Here is a 26133-nt window from a genome sequence, read left to right on the forward strand (position 1 = left end):
CGTAGGTTGTGTGGCAGGTCCAAGCGTATTGCTACCGGGTTCACTATTTGGGTGACTCGGAACGGCCCGATGTACTTAGGCCCCAGTTTTTTCGAGGGTTGGGTTGACTTTAGGAACTTGGTGGATAGGTAGGCCATATCCCCCGCTTGGAACGTCGGTTGTTGGCGCCGGTGCTTGTCGGCCTGCTCTTTGTAGGCTGCCTGTGCATCCTTCAGCGCCGCCGTGATTACTGGCCATGCTTCCGCGATCTTCCGTCCCCAGTCGCTAGCGTCCACCTGGGGTTCCGGAGGTTGAGGTAGCTCCGGTATGGGGACGAAGTCGCGCCCCGAGACTACTTCGAACGGAGTTTTCCCCGTGCTCGTGTGGACGGCGTTGTTGTATGCGACTTCGGCGAACGGGAGCAGTTCAGCCCAGTCGTCTTGGTGGTAGTTAGTATATGATCGTATGAATTGCTCTAAGGTGGCATTAAGAATCTCTGTGGCTCCGTCCGTCTGGGGGTGCCAGGCCGTAGATAGGGCCTGTTGGGTCCCCGTCAGCTTTAGGAAGGCCCGCCAGAATTTGGAGGTGAACTGTGTGCCCCTGTCGGTCACCACACGTGCGGGACATCCGTGTAGCCTGTACACGTGGATGAGGAAGAGTTTGGCTAGCTGTTGTGCGGATGGGACCGACGTGCAGGGGATGAAGTGGGCCTGCTTTGAGAAGTAGTCCTTCACCACCCAAATGGCCGTTTTCTTCTGGCTGGGTGGGAGGTCCACTATAAAATCCATAGAGATTTCCTCCCATGGGCGGGAGGGTTCTGCCACCCGTTGTAATAGCCCCGCGGGTTTGCCTGGTGCCCGTTTGGCCCTAGCGCACGTTGGGCAGGACGCTACGTATGCTTTTACGTCTCGCCTGAGTGCGGGCCACCAGAATTGACGCCGTGTTAGGTGTAGGGTCTTGAGGAACCCAAAGTGTCCCGCTTGTTTGGCGTCGTGTGACCTATGCAAGATCGCCTGGCGTTGCGAGTCCGGGACGTAGATTCTGCCTTCCCCCCATGCTAGGTCCTGTGCCATCGTTACCTTGTCGGGGTTTGCCAGGAACCAGGGGTCGGTTTTGAGGGCGGCGGCGAGGTCCGTGCGCATTCCCCCTGGTAGTTGCGGTTGGCTTCTTCCGGTCGCCGGTTGTCCCGCCGTCGGCTGCGCCGTAGAGTCGAGCTGCCTCCGCGTGCCGCTTCGGGTGGTCACGGCCATCCCCAGTTGCGAGGCGGATAGGACCGTCCCAATGGTGTCTGGGGCGGGCTCTTCGTCTTGGGGCAGTCGGGAGAGGGCGTCGGCCAGGAAGTTCTTTTTGCCCGGCATGAACTTCAGCTGGAAATTAAAGCGGCTGAAGAATTGGGCCCATCGGACCTGTTTTGGGCTAAGGCGTCTGGGCGTTCGTAGGGCCTCGAGGTTCCGGTGGTCCGTCCAGACCTCGAATGGTTGGGTGGCTCCCTCGAGTAGGTGTCGCCATGTCTCTAGCGCCGATTTTACCGCGAAGGCTTCTTTCTCCCAGACGTGCCATCGCCTTTCTGTCTCGGAGAACTTCCTTGACAGGTAGGCGCATGGTTTCAGGAGTCCCGTGGGGTCTTTCTGTAGCAGGATGGCCCCCAGAGAGAAGTCTGAGGCGTCGGCTTGGACCACGAACGGCCGTTCTGGGTCCGGGTGCGCGAGGATTGGCTCCGTAGTGAACAGCGCTTTCAGCTTGTTGAATGCGGTCTGGCACGCGGGAGTCCAATTCAGCACTGTGCCCGGGTTCTTGGCGCGTCGGGTGTCCCCCACCCCTTTGGTTTTGAGGAGGTCCGTTAGGGGGAGGGCTATCTCTGCGAACCCCCGGGCGAATGACCTGTAAAAATTCGCGAATCCGAGGAAGCTCTGTAGTTGGCGTCTGTTGCGGGGGCGCTCCCAGTTTAGCACCGCCTCGACTTTTGCGGGGTCCATTTCTATGCCGTCCCCGGAGATTCGGTACCCCAGGTAGTCTAGGCGCTCTTTGTGAAACTCGCACTTTGTAGGCTTGGCATAGAGCTGCGCCCTTCTGAGCTTGTCGAGGACTTGCCTGACTAGGGTCACATGTTCCTCGTGCGTTTTTGTGTAAATAAGGACGTCGTCGATGTAGACCAGGACCCCTTTGAACAGATGTTCATGCAGTACCTCATTGATGAGCTGCATGAACACCCCAGGGGCCCCCGCGAGTCCGAAGGGCAGTACTTTGTACTGGAAGGCGCCTAGGGGGCAGTTGAACGCCGTCTTCCATTCGTCCCCCTCCCTGATTCGGATGCGATAGTACGCCTCGCGAAGGTCCAGTTTGGAAAAGACTTTGCCCGTGGACAGGTGGGCGAGCATGTCCTTCACCAGGGGTAAGGGGTATTTGTTGGACAGGGAAGCCGCGTTTAGGCCCCGGTAGTCGGTGCAGAGCCGTAGGGTGCCGTCTTTCTTCTCCCGGAATAAGACGGGGGCTCCGACCGGTGAGCATGCTGGCTCTATGAATCCCCTGTCTAGGTTTTTATCAATGAACTCCCGGAGGGTTGCCATCTCCTTCGGGGTCATCGAGTAGATCTTTGGTCTAGGTAAGGGGACGTCGGGCAGTAGGTCGATCCGGCAATCCGTCTTGCGGTGGGGGGGTAGTTGGTCAGCTTCTGCCTCTCCGAAGACCTCGGAGAAGTCGGCGTATTGTTCCGGTAGGTCTGCTGTGGTAGCGGCGTTGTCTTGTGTAGTCGCCTCCGCTCGTCCTACAGTGGGGTTGGTTCTGCCCGCTGGAACTGGTGCTCGATACTCGCCGTCGCCGAATGTGAAGGTGCGGGTCTCCCAGTTGATGCGCGGGTTTTTTGTCGCGAGCCATGGCATCCCCAGGACTGCAATGGGCCGTCCGATGTGAGTGACGACGAACGATGTGCGCTCGGTGTGAGTGCCCATTTGCAGGGTGACCGGCTCAGTTTGTAGCGTGGCTGGTTTCCCTCCCGCTGTGGAGCCGTCCAGCTGGTGGAATGCCAGCGGCGTGGGGAGGGGGAAGCAGCGGAGGTCGAGTTTGGCGACTAGGTCGGGGTGGATGAGGTTTTTTGAGCACCCCGAGTCCACTAGTGCCGCGGTCGTGGTGGCTCCGTTGCCGGCAGAGAGTTTGATTGCCGCCATTATTACGGGGCTTTCGTCATTCCGTCGAGGTGGTCCGCGCTGCTGTCCCACCGCCTGCCTCGCCACGCGTTTCAGGGCAGGCGGGGAGCTTTTCCCGCCGGCTGGTCGGGGTCTGCGTTATCCTCTTCCCCCCAGTAAGCGTCCCAGCCTTCCTCTGGTGTCGCTGTGGCCACGGTCATTCGGCGGTGAGGGGGCGGCCCCAGGTTGGGTGGTTTGGGGCTAATTTTCGGGGTGGGTTTGGGCGCACTGGTCGGCGGTCGGTTGGCGAAGCAATCCACCGTCTTGTGCCCTAATTTGCCACACCTCCCGCAGGGCTCCCGATTGAATTTCTTTTTTGGGTATATGGGGCCGGCCATCCCCACGTGTGGTGCGGGTACCTTTTTTCCGGCATAGTTTGTGTCTTCCGTGGTTGTCATGAGGAAGGTGCGGTGCGCGTGTTCGGCTTTCCCCGCGAGGTGGATCCACCCGTGTAGCGTTTCTGGGTCGTCGCGGTAGAGGGCCCATTGGAGAACATCGCGATTGAGCCCCCTTTTGAACATTTCCAGCAGGGTGGTCTCGGACCAGTCGCTGACCTTCCCCGCGAGGGCTTTGAACTCCAGGGCGTAGTCAGGGACCGTGCGTGTGCCCTGTTTAAGTCTTTGGAGTGCGCTTTTCGCCCTTACTTTGGCTAGGGGGTCTTCGAAGTAGTTTTTCATCTCATTGATGAAGGCAGGGAAGGTGACGAGGGCGGGGGAGCTGGACTCGTACAGTTGGACGTACCAGTCCGCCGCCCTGTCTTGTAGTTTGATCGCCACGGCGGCGATCTTGTCGGCCTCGGAGTCGTAGGAGTGTCCGTGCCTCCCCATGAACTCCCTAGCGTTCGTTACGAAGAACGAGAGTTTCGTGGGGTTCCCATCGAAGAAGATGGGGAAGTCCTTTGGGGCCCGGGCGTTTTGCGCGGCCCTGCCTCTCGCTTCCCGGTCTGTGGTGTCGTCCGCCTGTGCCGTCTGCTGACCCTCCGCTGGCCCGTGGGGGTTCGGTGCTTCGCTCGGGGTGTGGGCCTGTGCGGGGACGTCGTTGGGTGGCGCGGGGGGCATAAGCGACTGGAGCATGGTCCGGAGTTCCGTCAGTTGAGCCCGCATGGCCGCGAGTTCAGCTCGTGCCTCCTCGTCCACAGCCCGCGCCGCCGCTGGGGCCGGTTCCGTTGGTGCGTCAGCGGGGGTGGGTTGCCGGCGGGGTTCATCCTCCCTCTGCCGCTGGTCCGCTTCCTCCGCCGTCTGCTGGGTGTCTCCATCGTCCTCCGTGTTGACCGCCGTTGGGCTGTCGCTCCACGCCCGTTGCTGGGGTGCGATGTGGGGCGCGGGGTCCTCCGCTGGTTTCGGAAGGCGTGCTGCTCCCTCCCGCGGTCGGGTTGCCTCCGTCGCCATCTCCCCTTGGGGTTGGAGCTGAGGCTCGGGTCGGGTGGGGTGGGCGTCCATGGCTCCGGGAGTCCGCGGTGCCTCTGGCCTTGGTCGGTCCTCCTCTGTCTCTTGCCGCGCGGCTCGTCCTCCTTGCCCGCGCCGCTCCGGCTTCATCTTGCTGGTCTTCTCGCCGTCTATTCCTCCCGCGGCTCGTTGTCGTCCGGTGGGGCTCGGCGAGGCTGAGTTTATGACTCTCAGCTTTATGTCATGCGCTGCCTGCCTCTGAATAATACTCAGACACTGGTTCGTGGATCAGGCTCTGGTTTATTCACAGCGCAGTTACAGCGTCGGAAGAAAAAAGCTGAGAGTGACAGGAGCGCGCCGGTGCGGGGTTTAAATACCCCGCGCCGGTCAGCGCCCCCTCACTCGCGGTCACGTCACCCCCCTTTGTCCAATACGTTGCCCTGCCGGTGGGTGAGGGGTTGTGAGGCCCCGCTGGCGTTCCGGGATCGCCCATCATCGGGTTTTCTATTCATCCGGTGATTGCTGTCAGCTGGGCGATCTCCGTTGTATTGGCGCTGATGGCTTGGGTGTGCTCCGTGATCCGTTTAGTTATTGTTTGTTGGCCATTAGTCGTTGTGAGTTGATGGCTACTTATCTTGAGCCCCTTCACCTATTTCCTTGCTATTGTCATGTGTGCCATTGCGTTGATGACTTCAGCTCAACGGCACTCATGACATTAAAGCGCTAAAGGCACTTTAGCAAATGAAGAACAAAACAATATTATATGACTTGGTTTTCAGATTCTTCTTTGTAATTGTTCTTTGAATATGCTTTAGTTTACTGGTATCCTACTTAAAATATATGTCCAGAACTACACATTGTATCATATAATAAATGCAGCCTGAAGAAATGGAATTGCTACTTTCCATGACCTGGGCATTATCCTTTGTTTAATGTAGCTTAACACTGCATTAGCTGTAATAGGAACTACAGCATATCCAGCTAGATCTGTTTTCCATGTACTTGTAGCCCAAGTAAGATCTCTCATCATATCATTTTTAATAAAATGGTAGCAATGATAGTAGTGATGGGACATTTCTCTCCAAGTTTGCCAAATACCAAACAATCCCATCACCCATTTTTTCATAGGCAATTTGCCTCAGCAGAGCTCAAATCCTTCTTGATCAGGTATGTAAGGCACATGGCAAGCATATTCTTTTCAGTACTGGTCAGCTACAGCCAATCACTACAAGTAGTCCTTCATAGTGGTATGACAGTATATAAGAAATCAGATCTTGACCACACTATCTGTGTAATTGGTTACTCACTGTATTCTATATGCAAGTAGTATGATGTTCAAAAGAAAAAAGTGATGGAAAAACCATTTATGCCTATTTCTTTCACTTTCTTACCTAGACTTCCATAATCTCTGGAAATCCATTCAATATTTCTGCTGATTGTAATATTTATTCCCACCTAGATTAACAGGAGGGGATAGTAATTGGTTGATAGATGTACTATGGTAACCTGTCTCTCCCCCAGACCCCCACCCCGAGATCCTGCAGGCCCCCACCCTTCTAGCCTTCTGGAAAGCCTTAAAAGACTGGTTCTTCCCCATGCATTGGATTGGGTGAAGCTGCGGCCCAGTGATGATTGTTATTGTTATTGGGGAGTGTTGCTTGAGGGTGCTAGGCGCTATTTTGTTTTGTGAATGTTTTTTTAAAAAACATGTTTTTATTGTTGTTGCTGTGAGCCACCCAGAGTTATGATATATAAGATGGGTAGCCATATAAGGTTTTATAAATAAATATCTTGAATATATGATCCAGGGAGGCACACATTTTCTGAGATAACATGTATTGTTTCTGGATGGCTGTTCTAGATTACTGCTTCTTCCTCCTCAACCTCATGCATCTGCTACTTTAGTTTAAAAGTTGGAACCCCTGAAGCAGAGGAAGAAGCAGATTTTGCACCAAAAATAATTGTGCTTTTTAAGCAACATATAATAATGATAAAATTATAAAAATGCCTACAAATCACATCATAAATACACAATTATAAAAAAAAATCTAGGAGTAGACAAACTTTACAGTATAAACTAAAGCAAGATTGATATTTTGTATGCTGAAACATTATTTTGAAGCCATTCAACTGAGACATTTAGTTCATATTATTATTAAGAAATAGAGAACTGTTCAATTAGTACAAACTAAGTTAGCATCAGACTTATCAGTTAGGGCAATATTATTCCTCCTAACCTAAGAAACTAATAGATAACATATTTAGAATGCTTGCTAGAAGTTTAGAAAAAATAAAAACAATTTGGTTCTTCTCCCATTTCTTAAAAAATCACTTTTTAAGCATGAGAATAAATCTGTTCAATTAAAAGAATGGGAAGATAAAAGATTGTATAATAGAAGGAATAGTTAATAACTATATTTTGCAAAATGAAACAACAAAGAAAAAAGAATACATGTTATGGTCACAAAAATAGTTGTGAATTCCAAATAAGTATATTCCAAATAACCACTCAGAGTCCCTCCTTGGGGGGAGATTGGTGGTAGTACAAATTTGAGAAAATAAATAAAGTTCAATAATTTATTTGCAAAATATTTAGGCTATGTCAAAAGAATAATAACGATACCCGAATAATGGTAAATATATACTTCATTAGGTTATATAAAAATCTTACAATGTGGACAATTAGTTCTCTTAAACTCTTAAACAATAAGAGTATGATCTGGGTCTTGAACTTGATGAATTTCATTAGAATATTCTCTGGCATAGAATTCCTGTTAGGTTTATTCAAGCATGTCAAACCCAGGAATTGACTATAAATAACATACACTTGTAAAATCATATTAAATAAAACAGCAAATTTTCTAGATTGTGATGGTGATGTACAAACAATAGTTGCAATGCCAAAAAGTTCAGTATTTTAGGCTGATAGTTTGTGAAGAAACCGGGGAAATTCCCCACAGACTTTCACAACAATTCCTGCTGTTGGTTTGTGGCTCATCCCCTGAATTTTAACTGTTGGGAATATACCACAACATTTTTTCATCTTTCCAGGGAGTTTCCTTATGATTTTCAGCTTCTGTTGAAGAAGCTAAACTCTCACAAAACTATTCCAAAACTGCTTATTTATTAAATGTAGATAAGGTATTAAGGATACTTATTGGCTCCTTGGATACTGGTTCCTTGATCAGCAACCTATAAAAATCTTAGTTGTTTTGCTGATCTGACAGATGAATGTTGCATGGGCTTGTTCTGTGTTGTTTTTTGTTTTTACCTCCCATTTTTATCTATTAGTGCCCTACTCCTGCGGCCAGATGGTGTCCATATTGAAGGAATCATCCTCAGCAAAGTATCAGAGATAAATTTGATACACAAACATACATTTATCTAACCAAGGCAGGGAAGAACAAAAAGAACAAACAAATAATATGGAGCAAATGACCAGACCTTCTAGCCCAATGGTTCTTAACGTGTGGTTTGAGGACCCCAGGGGTCCCTGAGTCCCTTTCAGGGGGTCCACAACAAAGTCAAATAAGTATTTTTAAATTTCTCAGTTTAATTTCTAAACAGCAAATATTGATGCATATAACTCACATAAACCAAAGCTCTTTGGGGTCCTCAGTTATTTTTAAGAAAGTAAAAGGATCCTGAGACCAAAATGTTTGAGAACTGCTATTCTAACCCAATGCCATCTTGCCCCACCCCGCTTCTAAAACTGCAAAGTAGACAGTATGGGCAGCAAGCTAGCCACCAAGAGAAGGGAATTTCTAAATTGGGTACAAGAGAAGTCCTATTTGTATCTCTCTATATTACTGTGATGAATACAGGAGAAACCACCATCTCTAGATCTTTATATTTTGGCAGATATACACTTGGAGAGGCTAGCATCAGGTATTAGGATCTTAAACTATTTAGGGCTTTAAACATCACTACAAAAGCATTAAAAGTCAATCATATTGCTAGTTCAGTTCCTTTAGGACCAGTGTTACATGGTTTCTGAAACATGTTCTGGATAGCAGCCTGGCTGCTACATTCTGTGTCAGCTACAAGTTTAGATATTCAAGCTTCAAGTTTAGATCTAGACAAACTGCATTGCAGAAGTATAACTGGGAGGTTATTAGAGCATTATGGCCAGGACATCCCTGTGCAGAAAAGGTCACAGCTCATGGCCAGGGCCAGATGACCAAATTCATTTCCTGGAGCTTATATGCCATTCTAGTCCAAAAGGATTTGATTGGCAAATTTAACAAAAATGTATTTAAAGTAAGTGTTGCATCTATGACGGTGAGACAGTTTGGTCTAGTGATTAAGGTGCTGGGCAAGAAACCAGGAGACTGTGAGTTCTAGTCCCACCTTAGGCATGAAAGCCAGCTGGGTGACCTTGGGCCAGTCACTCTCTCTCAGCCCAACTCAACTCACAGGGTTGTTGTTGTGGGGAAAACAGGAGGAGGAAAGAGTATTAGATATGTTCGCCGCCTTGAGGTATTTATAAACACAATAAAGGCGGGATAGAAAATAAATAAATAAATCTGTTTAAAAAGAAAAATAAATTCTTAACATGTTAAGTTTTATTCTTTATTACATACAGGATGGACATTCTGAAGCCACTGGCAATGCATATGGTTCCTAAAGCATCCCAAGATTGCACAGCGAAAATTTGGTGACAAAATTGGTGATATTTGGCAGATTTTTGTTTTTTGTTTTTAAATTATTATTTATTTAACTTTATTGGCTGCCCAACTCCAGTGGACTTTGGGTGGCACACAAAACTAAAAAAGACATAAAAATAGCTAAAGATATTAAATCAACAGGTCGTGCAGACTAAAATGCACCAGTAACGAAATCCACAAAACAAAACAGGGGCCATTAAACAAATAACAAACATCAACCCCAGGCCTGGGACCAAAGCCAGGTTTTCAAAGCTTTCCAGAACTCTAGGAGGGACAGCACCATCCTTATCTCTGGGGAGATGCTATTCCAGAAGGTGGGGGCCACAACACAGAATGCACACTTCCTAGGTCTGACAAGATGGCAATATTTAATTGGGGGTGGAACCTGGAGCACACCCATTCTGCTGGAATGTACTGGGTGGGTAGAAAGGAGAGACAAGGGTCTCTCAGGCCCTATGCCATACAGGGCTTTATAGGTAACAACCAGCACCTTGAATTGCACTCAGAAGCCAATTGGCAGCAAATGCAGCTCACGTAGCAGTGTGGACCCATGGGCACACACCATTACTGCTTGCTCTGCTGCATTTTGAACCAGCTGTAGCTTCTGGGTGGTCTTCAAGGGCAGCCCCATGTAGAATGCATTGCAATAATCCAACTGTGAGGTGACCAGGGCATAAGTAACTGTCTGAAGGGCCTCCTTATTGAGGAAAGGGTGCAATGGCACACAAGATGAACCTGTGCAAAGGCTCTCTTGGCCACAGCTGCCATTTGCTTTTGGAGCAGTAGCTGTGAATCCAGGAGGACCCGCAAGTCGCATACCATCACTGCAGAAGTGTAGCCCCATCCACGAGCAAGGATAGTGACATCTCCAATCCAGGGGGTCCAAACAGCCACAGCCATAGCCACTCAGTCCTGTTAGGACTGAGCTGAAGTCTGTTCTGCCCCATCCAGACCTGAAGAACCTCCAGACACTGGGTCAATACATTGACAGCTTCACCTGTGCCGCTTGGGGTACGGATGTAGAGATGTAGAGCTTTTTTTATTTTGCTGAGTTTAAAATGATTTAAAATTTGGAATTGGAAGCACAAAGTCTACATAAGATTAAAAAAAAACACCCTTCCATTCCCACCTTAAAACCCCTTTCCCCAAGGTAAGCAAAAAGTGGGGCAATTTTTTTTCAGTCCCACCCTTTCCCATTGATACCACCATATTCCTGCTCGATTGGCAAGTCATAAGGTTGAAGTCCAGTTCCCAAATCAAAGGAAGTTACCCATCCTTCTATAATATAATAAAAAATAACCTTTAAAAATCATGCCTCATCTTCATAATCAATTCAAATTAGTCTAATAACTATTAAATTATTTGTAAGGGATGGCAGAATTCAGTATTTCTGTCTTCACTTGTTTGCAGATAGAATCAACAGACAATGATGAACCTAAGAAAGTGTAGGTGTTTTTTTCAGAACACAACCCAATATGCCAGAAGTATGTGGTAATTTATAGATTGTCTTTCTCTCACAAAGGAAGCATATAATAGTGAACCTATCAATTGTTTCTACTGTTTGTGAAATAGTAGCCTTGGGGCCTTTCAAATATTCTGGCTGGAAACACACATTTGGAAGTTTGAAGTGATGTCATGGGCTCCATCACAAAAGAGCAGCCAACATAGTATAGCCAAGCATAAAGCACATATTTCATAGCAAAGTGGTGATCAAAAATACAAATATTTTGACCCAGAACTACTCCCACAGAAATGCATTTCTCAGAAAGATAAATGAAAGCTTAAAAGAGATGAAATTAGCTAAAGATTATGAGATTGAGGTGAGATTTACTCTTCAGAACACAAACTCATGCATTCAAGTTGATGGTTTTCTGTTTTATAGAAAGGTAAAACTTGTGATGCTAAAATATAAGTATTAGGACAGTAAAATGCACATATCCAAGAACCTGAATTTTTAAAAAGTAAGTACTTCACAGGTGCATGAGGTAGCATTTATGGGCACAATGTTTCCCATAAGCATCATACTGTCTACTCTGCTGTAATCATATCAGTAACAAAATACAGACTGGATAATTCTAGGGTTTTTAAATTAATACTGCACATATGGCAGTATGAAGAAATCTTCTATTTCCCTTATTATATCTGTTTTACAGATGAAGCTAAAAGAGAACTTTTAAATAGTTAAGCATAAACAAATAAGCTAATGTATAGTATAAACAGAGTACTTTTACCTGATATTTGTTTTAGGAGAGCTCTTTTATGTCCATTAACAGCAGCAGCATGAACCTGAGATGCTAGTGAGGAACCACTGAACAGCCATGTTTCAGAAACATTCATGCTTTCTCTGCAAAATTCAAAAATAAACCCTGCATAAACATAGTAACAGCTGCAATAACAATTACAGTAATAACTTTTCCACAGTTGAAACTAATTTATTTTGGTGAAAACAATCCCTAGACTACCTGTATTTAGATACAGTGGTGCTTAAAAGTTTGTGAACCCTTTTGAATGTTCAATTATTTCTGCATAAATACGATCTAAAATGTGTTCTGCACACAAGTCCTAAAACTAGATAAAGACAACCCAATTAAACAAATGAATCAAAAACATTGGACTTGTTCATTTATTTATTGAGGAAAATGATCCAAAGCTACACATTTGTGTGTGGCAAAAGTATGTGAACCTCTAGGATTATCAGTTTATTTAAAGGGGAAATTAGAGTCCTGTGTTTCAATCAATGGGGTGAGAATCAGGTGTGAGTGGGGGAGGTCCTGCCTTATTGAAAGAACAGAATCCTGGGTATTTACTATCAAAGTCTGATCTTTACAACACAGGTATGTGCAAGTGTGTCATGGCTCAAGCAAAGGAGATTTCTGAGGACTTCTGAAAAACAGCTGTTAATGCTCACCAGGCTGCAAAAGGTTACAAAACTATTTCCAAAGAGTTTGGACTCCACCAGTCCACTGTCAGGCAGATTTTGTACAAATGGAGGCAATTCAACACAATTGTTATCCTCTCCAGGAGTGGTTGACTAACCAAGATCACACCAAGAGCAAGGTGTGTAATACTTCATGAGGTCTCAGAGAAGCTCAGGGTAATGTCTAAGGAACTAAAGGTCTCTCTTGTATTGGTGAATGACAGTGTTCATAAGCCGACTATCAGAAGAACTCTGAACAACAATGGTGTGCATGGCAGGTTTATAAGGAGAAAGCTACTACTCTCCAAAAAGAACACTGCTGTCTACAGTTTGGCAGAACCTTAGCTACTTATGGTTCACTGTCACAGGATCCTGCTTATATGTGTTCAGTTTACATATATATGTTTAATACACATAGAAGTATGAAAAGGATAGGACACATAGAAGTATGTAAAGCTACACTGAGCTCACTTATTAGTCTCAATGTAGTCTACTCTCCATTGTCAAAGTTTAAAGGAAGGCAATAGAATGTTGAATCCAGTCTAAAAGGACATATTCCTTGTAATCCTGAATATTCTTGATGTCCGGAACTGGACTGATTCTCAGTACCAGCAAGCAGGTGGATCCCAAGTTAACATGACCAATTTGTGGTCAAGCAACGGAAACAACCAGAAGTAATAAGATCTGCATGAATACAGAATGAACAGTTTGAGTTCCTTTGAGAAGACTCAAGAAGATTCAAGTAAGCCAAAGGCCTATAAAAACCTCTTATTTATAGAGGAACAGGAGGAGAAGGTACAGTGATTATCATTATCTGGGCTAGATTCCCAGATCTCCACTTTTCCAGCTCCAAACCCAACCACATGTTCCAACTTTTAAATTTGAAATATCTTAATTAATAAATTGTCAGGGGAAACATATTTTTACTTTTATATTTTCTAATGTTCTAGGCTCAAACCACTATGGTAACAAATGTATTAATACAGTAATAGCAGAGTGAACGCTATACTATTATGTGATATAGCTTATTAGTCGGTAGTATATTATTGTATTTGTTTTACTTTGCTTTTCTCCTTTTAAATTTTGCTGGTCATTGACCGAATAAATATGATTCACATGTTCCAGCATGGTAATAATCTATACTTTCTGTAGTAAAAGTAAAGGTTTCCCTTGACATTAAGTCCAGTTGTGTCCGACTCTAGGGGGCGGTGCTCATCTCCGTTTCAAAGCCGAAGAGTTGGCGTTTGTCCATAGACACTTCCCTGGTCATGTGGCCGGCATGACTAAACGGAACGCCGTTACCTGCCCGCTGAAGCAGTACCTATTAATCTACTCACATTTGCATGTTTTCGAACTGCTAGCTTGGTAGGAGCTGGGACTAGCAACGGGAGCTCACCCCGTCACGCAGATTCGAACCGCCGACCTTCTGATCAGCAAGCTCAGCAGCTCAGCGGTTTAACCTGCAGTGCCACCGCGTCCTTATACTTTCTGTAGGTTGCATGTAATAGAGAAATATTAAGCAATTGCTAATGTGACATTTGAGAGCCAGTTTGGTTTAGTGGTTAAGGAATCAGGCTAGAAATTGGGAGATTGTGAGTTCCAGTCCTGCCTTAGGCACAAAGGCAGCTTGGTGACCTCGGGCCAGTCACTCTGTCTCAGTCCTAGGAAGCAGTCAATGGCAAACCATTTCTGAGAAGCCTTGCCAAGAAATTTCCAGGGACTTTTCCTGGCAGTCTCCAAGAACTGGACATGATTGAATGGATTAAAAAAAAAAGTGATATCTAAATACATTGAATCATTTATTAATCTTTTCCTTTTTTTTCTCTCAGTTGCTAATCTGCAACTAAAAAGGTTAAGTAAATAGTCATTAAACAGGTCTCCAAGACTCTTATTTTATATAGAATACACACAAATCTTCTAATGATTCTGTTTGTATCATTTTTAATTTGTCTCTCCACATGTAGCTTCACATGGGGCCCTTGGGACAAAAATGCTTGTATATAACAGCAGTAACTTACTGAATCTCAACCCGACCTACTTCATGAAAAGGTTGTAAAAAAAAAAAAGACTCACAAAACACTACCCTTTAGCATCTCTTTCTTTAAAGTCTCAAAATGTTTTTTAATGGGCTTCCCCATAGCATCATTTCATGTTTATTCCCTATAGCATCACTTCATGTTTATAACTTCTGCATTCTGATGGTTTTTACTGAATTTTAATGTAAAGCACCTTGGGTCTTTCTGATTTGGTGGCAATATTAGTACAAGAAATAATAATAATATCCCTACAGAGAAAAATATATATCTGCTCCTCATACAATTTAAAAAATAGTGGCTCGCAGCTATAGAAGAAAAAAAAATAACATATCACCAACATTCCTATATTCAAAAGTACTAGACAATGGTTTGCTCAATTATGATTTATATACTGTAATTTCTTTTGACGAAGCTTATGAGATGAAACAAATACTGACACAATGTGTCCTTAATTTCCAGGATAAAGCAAATATTAAGATATAGAACTCTATCTTCACTACCATCAATTGTGACAGTTCCTAAAATGGCATAAATTGAGTGTATTTGTAATAGTAAAAACCCTGGAGTTGATTACATACAAAGAAAGAATGACAAAATAACTCATGCCCCCATCGCCGCTCGGCTGAGTTCAACCAAAATAGGCCTCTGAATACAAGTCAGAAAACATGTCAGTTTTTATCCTCCTCCGTTATACGTTCACTCGCCTCCTGTTTATTATTTTCTAGGCTTTTTTTTCTCCTTTTACAGAAAGAAAGAGGACCCAAAGGAGTTCTTTCCTTAACAACTAAAAGAATAATCTCACCCTCACTCGTCGCTCCAAGCCTGCAAGAAACTCAGATACATGCTTGACTCCACAGACAAATTACCTACCTACGTTTTCAAAAGCTAAAATTGCAATCCCACTTCTGCGCCCTGTAAAGTTACTTCCGTCGGTGGCCATAGAGGGTGCTCCTCCGAGTATAAACCAATCGCCTCAAAAGTGAACTACATTTCCCAGCGTCCCTCGCGGCTGCACTACAAACTCGGAAGTTATCTACGGGTTGGCATGAGAGAGGCGGGCGGTGTGAGTGCAAGTGAGGTCGGCTTTCTCCTCCTTCTGTTGGTAGAACTTGTCTGCTGCTGTGCGGTTTTTTCGGAGACCGGGGGAGAGATTTCATTGCTTGCCTGCTTCACTCCCTCTCCCGAAGCATAGCCATCCTCGACCATGAGAACCGCCGCCATCTTTCCCGAGCCTGGCTGTTTCCTTCTCGTTTTTCTGGTGAGCTAAGGGGAGAGTAGCGAAGATTGAATATCGGGTTGTCTGTTTCACTCGTGGGGCCATAGAGAAAAATGAATAATGGATGTTTGCATGGTGGGCGAAAGAGGGTGTCTAGTCTGCCCTATTTGCCACTTGCTCCCACAAATTCTCCCTCCCCAGGCGAGGAAACCGGTACCGCGGGAGCCCAGCCAGGCGTGGTGTTGCCGCGCTGGTGTGGCTTCGTCTGATAGGCTGCGAACTTTTCGGACCCGGAATCTCTAGCCGGCGACTGGGCGGGGTCCGAATGGGTCGGGGCAGTGGTTGTGCAGTACCTAGCGGATAGCAGGTCCTCGGGTAGCGCCGTGTTGCCTCCTCCTCGTTGCTTTAGAAGCCGTGAGACGCTTGCTTCTACAAGTGGGGCTTTTCCTGACGAGTGTGTGTCAGTTTTGACCAGTCTACAACGTTTCAGAAGAAAAGATCATCTTCGTGGCGATTTTGCTGTAAAGCATATCGATGTATTAAAAAACACCAACTTGTTTCTTGCATCCTGAGTTCCGGACCATTTTCATATCCTTTGGATAGAGGTGGCCATCCCATGTGTGACTCAAGTTTTTCAAGTATGTGATCAAGTGATATACAGTATTATCTGCTGTATGGGGTTAAATAAGCATAAAGCTGTATAAGAAGGTATTGAACACATATTACCTGCAGGTTGATAGTGATGCAGAATGGATTTTAAATTAGTTGTCAGTCTAGAATTCAAAATAGAATTTGCTTCCTATCTAGCCATTTCTTTTCTGCCAGGGTGCCCTTCACAAAAAAAGCAAAAGAGAGTTCTGCTGGAAGATGCTGAGTGGTGGTATTACATTATGTGCTACCTGCTGATATAGACAGTTGGTCTTCAATGGAAGATACTGGCCCATCACTTGCATTGGGGAAAAACTTCCACTCACTAGCACTGATGATGTTACCTAGTTGGATAATGAAACATCTGCAAGGAAACAACCAAGCTCAGAAAGCACCATGGACTCCACAAAATCTCAACTGCTGGCCATGTAGCATCCCTTTCTATTTCATATACAGTACAGAAGTTACCTTGTTTCTTACCTCAAATACAAAGTATCTTGGGACAGCCCTATTCAAGAGACCATGGTATACTTTATTTAATTTTTATCCTGCCTTTATTATTTTTATAAATAATTCAAGGTGGCGAACATGCCTAATACTCCTTCCTCTTCCTATTTTCCCCACAACAGCAACCCTGTGAGGTGAGTTGGGCTGAGAGAGAGTGACTGGCCCAAGGTCACCCAGCCAGCTTTCATGCCTAAGGCAGGACTAGAACTCACAGACTCCTAGTTTCTAGCCTGTTGCCTTAACCACTAGACCAAACTGGCTCTTGTACTTCCACACAGTTAAATAATTTAAAAATTGGTTTTGCTTACATAAATGGACCTTAGTTTCAGTGAACATAAAATAAAGAGTTCACTTCTGGGATTTGTACGAACTGAGAATTAATGTCAAGCCCAATGTAGCAGACATTCACCAAGCGGCTATCTATTCATTGGACAGTGAATTCACTACCTATTTTTGTTGTTTTAGTAAGAATATCTTACAGTTTATAGATTTCTTCCATGGATTTAATTTTTTTCCAAATTGCATTATGCTGCATTTTGGAGAAGATGAGTAAAAACAGGAGTCTCTCTTGATGTTTCTTACCTTCTATTATGGTGTACTGCAGAGACGATCCAGTCTTTCTCTGAACCTTGCACATATAATGAAGGAGTCAGTGAAGCAGGCTGAAGTAACTACTTGTAGAACTATAAGTCATGGCAATTATCTTTAGCCTCCAGTAGCTAGTTCAATTTCTCTTGTACTTGTGTATAAATCCAAGCCTAGCTGCTAAAGTCTTTCACTTTGGATAGTCTTTAGGCTTATAGACAAAATCTTCTCCGACAGTATGGATGATGTAAAGGTTGTTGGGACCAAAACCCAAACACACATATCCCTATGGTACCATGGAGTGCTCACTGACAGCTACATTTAACCACCTTCTAATTTCTCTACAAAGGAAATTTCAGAGAAGTTAAAACAGAACTATCCTTTCAAGCACTCCACTCTCTTAAACTGCTGTAGTCACCCTGTACTTTTTCCAGAGGGAGAAACCACAGAGCAGGAAAAAAAGAGCTGTGCTTGCCAGTATGTAAAATAATAAATTTGGAAGGAATATTTAAGGCTATTGAGTCCAACCCTTGTTCGTTTTAGGACTCCAAATGATAAATTATTGTTCAACTTCTCAACGCATCCAGTGAAAGAAGCCTGACCTCCCCCTGGCTAATTCGTCTGAATTTGTATTGTTCTTACTGCCTAGAAGTTCTTCCTAAATTCACATGGAACCTGCCATCTTGTAACTTAAATCCATTATTCTGTATCCTGCATTCAGATATTTGAAAAGTACTGTTATTTTCCCCCATCATAACACTTAAGTTCTAGTCCCCTGATCAACATTCCCATCATAACGCTTAAGTTCTAGTCCCCTGATCAACTTCATTGCTCTTTTCTAAACATAATCCAATTTGAATTATGTAATTCACACAAGTACTTGATGAGGTGAGAGAGCCATTTTGGTGTAGTGGTTAAAGCACTAGGCTAGAAACTGGGAGACTGTGAGTTCTAATCCCACCTTAGGCACAAAGTCAGCTGGGTGACCTTGGGCCAGTCACTCTCTTTCAGCCCTAGGAAGTAAGCAATGGCAAACCATTTCCAAAAAACCTTGCCAAGAAAACTGCAAAGACTTTCATGCCCCAATCCCACTAGGCAGATGAGAGGAAAGCCATGATAATGGCATTGAAAGCCATCAAGCAATCCAAGAGAATTAGTAGGGCCACATTCTGTCCATCCTATTTCTAATATAGATCATTTGCTGAAACAAAGCAATTTTAGTTTCCTGTTCCAATTAAAAGCCTAATTTCTGGATCCAGAAAATGAATTTCATCTTGCACCAACTTCTCAGTTATCTTTCCCAGAAACAGAATATTTGAAACTGATAAATTGTACAAATCTCTTGATATAGAAGGGTTCCTTAGTAAAGGTTTATCACTGCCTCCTTTAGGTAAGGTAGGACACATCCTTCCTTCAAGGAAACATTCAGCATCTCCTATAACCATGGGGTCAGTTCTTTCATGGATGATTTAATAAAATATGAAGGAAGTATGTCAAATAAGTGGCACCCAGTTAGATCACCAAGGTGAAAAAAATCCAGAATAACAGAACAGACAGTTTGTTATGTTAAATTAAAAGAAACATAGACATAAAAGGAAACACAAACTGGATAGCCATGTAAATTTTACTGCCACAAGTTTACAACCAGTTTAGAGAGCCACCTGTCCACATACAGAGCTGACTTTTTTTTTAATCTAGTCAACTTCCCCAGTAACAAGTTGCTCCCAAGAAGTACAATTCGTAGCATCTTCTTTCTCTCTTTTTAAAAATTCAGATTATTCTACGTTCTGGTTTTCGAACTACTCAACTCCTTGATGTCACTCTTGGTTGTATTTGATCCTAATGTGGATTTATGTTGTTTCTTACCTATATTTTACCCCAATCAGATCCACATACTGTATGCAGTCCTCAATTACACTGTTTTGTTTAGATAAAGGGCTATGTTGTATGTGATATTTGGGTTCTCACTACACATGAAATATATTGTTTTAACATATGGATCCCAATAGGCTGTTAGTTTAATGTGGGATCCAATGTATTAATCTTTTTCTTATACAATTGGCATTCAAATAATATATAAGCTATGTCCTGTATCTTTGGAGCTCCACAAATGCATGTACATTTGTGGTAAGGAACTTGGTTAAATCTTTCATATTTAACCATTGTGTCTGACTGCTCAAATCTCGTTCAAGTAAGTATTCCCCTTAAGATGTTTGCATTTCTGTATTTAAATATTTAGCAATTTGTAAGGTGCATTTATAATGGTTCATCCATTTCAATGTGCTGGTCTTACTGAGGGAACTATGTATCTTTGAGCTTCTATGTCCAAAATTCTTTGTGCAGCAGTCTTTCTAACTTGTTTTCCAGAGACAGTTGAACAAGAAACAGGGAGACCACAACTCCTGATGTAGTTTGTGAATTGCGGAATCCAAGAGGTCTCTAATTGAGATTTAGTCTGTTCTATCAGACACAATTCTGGGAGTCTGTCAGTTTCCATAGTATTGATTTTGCATCAGTAATTGTGTGTCCTAATTTTAGACAAAGAACAAAGTGTATAAATATCCAATTTGGCTCTAACTGAAGCAGCTGAGGTCCTTTTACCCACCTCCAAAATACTCCTCAGAAGCTGTGATTGTGTTTGGTCTAGTACATGTTTTAAGCCCCAAACTTCCACTCAATTGAAGCATATGGGTAACTTTGGAATTGTATATCTTAATAATTGGGGCTAAAGAACCTGGATAACAGTGATTTATTAATTTTAACAATAAATTCATACATGCCCTCACTCTGAGTGAGCTCCTTCAATGATGAGGGAGCCAAGATCCAGTCTCAGAGAAGAATATTCCTAAATAAGGAAGGGTTTTGACTTGCTCTACTGACTTACCATCTAATAGCCATTTATGGCTGTGATGTCGTTTTCCAAAAACCATGACCTTTGATTCTGATTTATAATGATCAGAGAATTATGGTAGTAGGAGGCAAGTCTTAATGACCTACATTACCCCAACTTGAAAATATGATAATAGAATCATACCGTCAAAGCATTGCAGTATGAACTTCACGATCCTTCATCAGTCCTGTTAAGTCATTAATATATAGGTTGAATAGCAATAGTGCAAGTATGTACCCGTCTTACTTCTTTGTAAGTACAGATCCTGCTTGTCATAACTCCATTGACCCCAGACTACACTCTCAAGCAAGTAAAGCGCTTTGATCAGTGTAAGCAGTCTGGGTTCCACATTGAGAACAGTCAATTTCCTTCATATTATTTTCCTGTTAACTGTGTCAAAAGTTGTAGTAAAGTCTATAAAGGCAGCAAATAGTTGCCTTCCCCTGCTGACACATTTAATAATTAGATGGTTCAGGACAAAGCAATTGTCAATAGTAGATTGATTCTGTCTGAAGTCAGAATATTCTTCTGCAAGAATGCACTTTTCATCTACGCAGCTCTCAACTCTACTTAAGAGGAACTTGGAATACATTTTAGCTATATTGGGTGTTAGATTGATGGGCCTATAACTGCCAGGATCCTTTGTATTCCCTTTTTTATATATATAGGAACTACAATTGCAATATTCCTCCCAATTGGGATACAGCAAGTATTATTTATATGTGTGAATAAACCTGCCAAGGGAGGGACCCACCAGTCGGGATATATTTTAAATACTCGGCTGGTAGAAAGTCCTCGCCAGGGGCTTTATTGCTCTTCAGGCCTTTTATAATTTGATCTTGTTTTCTAAAACTGGTGGCCAATGGGGTTTAGCTTCAGTAGGTGATAAATCGCTATTTAGTTCCTGTTTCTGAACAGGTTCCAAGAGAGCAAACAAGTGATGATGATAATTTTCCCAATCCTCAGCTGAGACTGGTATACTGAATGCAAATCTCCATTCTTTCGAGATTCCACCAACAGTGCGCCACAATATAGCTCAATTATGACTTCTTGCTGACAGTTCAAGTCCTGACCAAACTGAAGCAGCATAACTTTTTAAAATTTAATTAGTTGCTTATACTTTCTTCTGAGCAACAGCATCTTATTTATTTATATTAAATTTATACAGCACCCATCTCACTATAAAAGCGTCTCTGGGTGGCTTACAAATAGCCTGTTGTACAGAGGAACACTTCTGAGCAAATCTCATAGTTGCCTTCAATTGCTTCTACCTGTCCCACCTGATCTGGCAGGTGTGGGTGCCATTGGCTAAGGAATGCTGGCTGGTGGGGCCCAGGGGGAACACCTTTTCTGCTGTGGCGTCCTGTGGAACATCATTCCACCTGAGATTAGGTTAGTCCTGATCCTGATAGCTTTTTGCAGGGCTCTAAAAACTTGATTTTGTGCCCATATCTGGGGTCCTAGAAGTGTGATGGAGCCCACCTCTTAGCTTTGTTGAAGGTTATTTTATGATGCTTACCTCCAGTGTGTTTTATTTTATTTATGTTTATCTGTTTTATTGTAAGCTGCCCAGAGTCATGTACGTGGGATGGGCAGCTAATATAAATCAAATTAATTAATTAATAAATACATTTTTTAATCAAGCAACATTCTTGTCAAACCAGGAAGATCTCGCTATTGGAAAACTTTTGGAGGAGAATTTGGGTATTAGACGTTTCTTCAACACATGGCACAAATTTTGAATGCATTGGATACTGACCACCCATCAGCTGTACGTGACCAAACTGTTACAATCCAGCTGATAGTATTCTCTGATTTGAGGCTATTCAGTATTGCCTCAGTATCTAGTCAGTCATTACTTTATTTCGGCCATTGACCAGCAAACTCAGTATCTGCTTTGAACCATATTGATCTTTTATTCTGACTTACTTATAACCTCCAAGTTACTTATAACCCACTTATCAGCCATATTATGTGATCTTAAATCTGAATGGCCTAGGAGTTTCATACCCTAGCTGATGAGTGCTTTCTCCTCTTGGGTTTTTCTTCTCTTGACTTTACTTTTTGATACACAAATGAGGTCTAACTCACTGCTTGAGTGGTCTGAGTGGCACGGTGTATGGGTATACTTAATTATCCTTGCCTCCCAAAATTTGAAGATCACATTTAAAAATCAGTGATACTGTCATGAGTAAGGATGGCGAGCAGGGGGCTCCCATCCAGACTGTTAAGCGCATGCGTAGCACTGAGGAATTAGGTAGCCATTCAAAGAGACACAGATCGGGACCGCCTTAGTCTTTGGGGTTTATATGGCTGGGTTTTTTCCACGCTTCTTCAGTTTGTTAGGATTCCTGTTATGTACAAGCAATAAAACATTAGAGACCAGTTCCTTGTCTCAGCGTGTTTCCTGGCAGTTAGGACAGATACCAAGTGTAGACCAGCAGTATTACTCAAGCCGCAGCAGCACCGGCCAGCCACAAGCTCTGGTTGCTGTTAAGCGAGGACCACATGGGTCATTAAGTGAAGACCTCATGTGACTGTGATTTCTGACTTCCTGCTGGCTTCCCCATTGACTTTGCTTCTGGGAAGCCATCAGGGAAGTTTGCAAATTTCAATCACATGACCACAGGTTGCTGAGAAAGTCGGAAATCTGGGCCGGTTGCCAAGAGCACAGATTAACCAGAACTTCAAGGACCGGTTGTAAGTACCACTCATTCAGTGCTGTCACAAGTTTGAACAGTCGCTGAACGAGTGGTTGTTAAATGAGGACCACCTGTATTTTTACAATTAACTAAAGCAACAATCATGGGACACGGTGGCGCTGCGGGTTGAACCGCTGAGCTGCCGATCGGAAGGTCGGCGGTTCGAAACCGCGCTGCGGGGTGAGCTCCCGTTGCTAGTCCCAGCTCCTGCTCACCTAGCAGTTCGAAAACATGCAAATGTGAGTAAATCAATAGGTACCGCTTCGGCGGGAAGGTAATGGCGTTCCGTGTCGTCATGCTGGCCACATGACCCGGAAAATGTCTACGGACAACGCCGGCTCTAAGGCTTAGAAACGGAGATGAGCACCGCCCCCTAGAGTTGGACACGACTGGACTTTACATCAAGGGAAACCTTTACACAACCTTAAAGCAACAATCAGTTAATCTTCTATTTCCTCTATTTTAGTCAGTCCAATAAAAACTGAAGGATCTTCTTCTTTATTACACATGTTTTTAGTCTGTGATCTTTTCTTACTCTACATATTTTTGCAAAATTATTCAGCCTTCCTCATTCTTTGCCAACAAGTGAGCATGCTCTTTTACGATGATAAACACCACATTTCAAACATGGGTGGTTCCAATCCCTAGCCTTCAGCATCACAACTGACTGCTGAGATTTAGCTTTTATTGAAGCTATCTTTTTATTCTTCAAAATATTAATTTCCTTATTGGTACTTCCTTGAGTTAACAGCCAATTCAACTCTACAAATGTCAGCGGTGTACTCCAATTTTAGATCATTTATCCTCAAGTCTTCCTCTTCCTCTTTCAGACTTTATTCCACCATTTCTCATTCTTTTTATTAACTCTACTAGCCATACATTATAGCTCAAACCTTTATTCTAGTTTTTTCCAATTTTCCTCCATATAAAATATATCTGGTGACTGTAAACTGATCAATTACTGTACTGGCACCTTCCAAAAGTCTCAGGTTTTTTTTTTTCTGACACAGTAAGGGAAGAAATCCATAAACCAGATACCCATGTAAGTTTAAATGCTAAATTACAGTTTCACAACAAGTATGTTAAGGGCCCGTCTAATGAGCCAGACTCTGAACTGGAGGAGCAGGGCTTGACAGGTGATTTATTTATTTATTTACTTATTTGACACAGTGACTCCAGGTGGCTTACAGAATTAAAAACCATAAAAACACAATACACACCCCATAGTGGCACAATACGGCCCCACGACTTGCTTGACCTAGTGACTCAGGAGTCAGGGCTCAAATGTCTGCAGATGACTCTTAGTAAAAGCAGAACCTGTTGGAGGGGGAGCCTGCAAATCTGGAGCAATCAAGCAATCAGCTACCCGTGGTTGATCTAGAGTGATCTAGAACACAGCAGGATCTAGAGTGGGCCTGCACAACTTGTAGAGGGGAAATGACCACATTGATAAATCAAAAATAATTGTGGCCAGAGAGGAATGCCTGGTGTGTTGATCAGTGCCTAGCAGAGCGGTGGCAGCACTGGAGCTGGTGGCAAAGGTGAGGCCTGGAGGCGTTGGAGATGATGGCGCTGCGCCTTTTGGGGCAGCAGTGTCAGTGGTGAATTTAACTTTTTAAAAAATGCCAGCAGGCTGCCCAAGGCTGCTTGGCAGGCTGTATGTTTTGCAGACCTGATCTAGAGCCTAAAGAGGAAAAGATCCTCAACCTTGGAACACACAGAAAGATCAAGTGTGTAGAACAGAGGCATTCAAAGAGGCTCCTTAAAAAAAAGAGGTATGACTCAGGAAAATATGCATGCCTGAGTGCTATAAAAGAAGGGCTTGGGAGCCAGACTTTTGTTGGTTAATAACTTTCCAACCTTGGACCTGACTTCTTGAACATATGCTGCTTCTGTTTCTCTGACCGGCACAAGACCACACTCAGCTCTGATTCTTACATCTTGGATTTGTCTGCATGGAACTTTTGCCTTCTGCAGTATGCTCACTTGTTTTTCCTGAGCTCTTGTGTTCCTGCACTCTGGTGAGATTTATAGCTGCCAGACTTTATCTAAGTCTGAACTCTTGCACTTATATTTGCTGGCACAGGACAAAATGTAGAAAGCCTGCCTACACATAGCTCTTCTTATCTGTTGAACTATTACAATTACAGTTACAGTTACCCAAAGAGTACAACTTATAGTACTAGGACTAAGATGTATGAGTTCCAGTTGGGAGAGAGTATGATTGTGAACCAGGTCACATATTGATTATTACTGTTCTGTCATTTTATCATGGTTGTTTCTTATAAACTGCCCAGAATCACTTGTTCAAGTTGTACAGCCGTATAAATTCAATAACTAACTAACTAACTAATTAACTAACTAACTAACACAATTGCCCAATTGTTTCTGTAATCTCTCCCAATGGTAGAGTCCAAGTTGAGGCATATGCCTCCAATTGCCTTCAAATGAAGGCTGTGTGAGAGAGTAGTTTTAAACTACATCTACCACTATTACCCATCCCCATCCCTAGCACTTAGCTTGCTTGTGGTATTGACATCCTGGTGATTAATGAGAAAATAAAATATTGGAAGGAAAGAAAAAAAAAACAAGCAGTCTCTTCTGTGCCTGACCTGTTTTTTTCTCCCTCCCCCTTCTCAGAGGAGAGACATTACAGTAGAGAGGAAGGAATTACAAGGGAGTAAGCAGGCACACAATGAGGAATACAACCAGGCTGTTTGCATAGCACACTTGTGGCTGCCAGTGCCACCACATTCCTTTCTATGTGTATTCCCCATTGTGTGCCTGCTTACTCTCCTGTAATCTCTTCCTCTCCAATTTCTCCGCTTTGCAAGGAGGTAAAAATTTAAAAAGGTTAGGCACAGGACAATGCATACTGACTGTAATGGCAATCACATGACTGAGGGATGCTGCGAAGCTCATAAATGCAGGCATTGGTCATATTTTTTTTCAGCACTGTTGTAACTTTGAATGGTCGCTGAACGAGGCAATTGATCTTGGACAGTTATAGGTACCTGTACACCTACTGTCCAAGAAAAGAAAAAAGCAATAAAACAAATCAAATTAGGAAAAGCACCAGATCCAGATAGATCAATAGTGCAATATTAGAAAGAATTTGAAGAAGTACTATTAGAACCATTGACAAATATCATGAATGAAATTAAAGAAACAAAAGCAATACCACCAACATAGGGAACAGGCATATATAACTGTGATTTACAAATAAGGGAATGACCCAGAGAAACCACAGTCATATAGACCAATTTCCTTGCTGAATGTAGATTATAAGATTTTACAACAATACTAGCTGATAGATATAAGAAATGTGTTTCAGATATTATACATATTGACCAAACTTTTTATCCCAAAGAGAAATATCAAGGACAACAGCAAGTTTATAATCAATACAATGGAAAATA

The 26133-nt window shown here is 43.4% G+C and overlaps 2 protein-coding genes across 6 annotated transcripts in view; one reads left to right on the plus strand and one right to left on the minus strand.

Moving 5' to 3' along the window:
• INVS (inversin) overlaps positions 1-15143 on the minus strand; it is a 126339-nt gene extending 111196 nt beyond the window's left edge. For 2 of the 5 annotated variants that reach the window (XM_063304250.1, XM_063304247.1), the window contains exons 1-2: positions 15037-15136; positions 11445-11557 (exon numbers count right to left, since the gene is read on the minus strand). In XM_063304250.1, the coding sequence (XP_063160320.1) occupies positions 11445-11550 (106 nt within the window). In that variant the 5' untranslated portion in view covers positions 11551-11557; positions 15037-15136. The other 3 variants (XM_063304248.1, XM_063304251.1, XM_063304249.1) reach the window with 3 other exon arrangements.
• A 35-nt stretch (positions 15144-15178) lies between these two features.
• Positions 15179-26133, plus strand: part of ERP44 (endoplasmic reticulum protein 44) — an 88070-nt gene continuing 77115 nt past the window's right edge. The window contains exon 1 of the mRNA XM_063304257.1: positions 15179-15424. Coding sequence (XP_063160327.1) covers positions 15371-15424 — 54 coding nt within the window. The 5' untranslated portion in view covers positions 15179-15370. The remainder of the gene's footprint in view (positions 15425-26133) is intronic.

Source organism: Candoia aspera, chromosome 4 (genome assembly GCF_035149785.1).
Source record: "Candoia aspera isolate rCanAsp1 chromosome 4, rCanAsp1.hap2, whole genome shotgun sequence".
NCBI classification, from domain to species: domain Eukaryota; kingdom Metazoa; phylum Chordata; class Lepidosauria; order Squamata; family Boidae; genus Candoia; species Candoia aspera.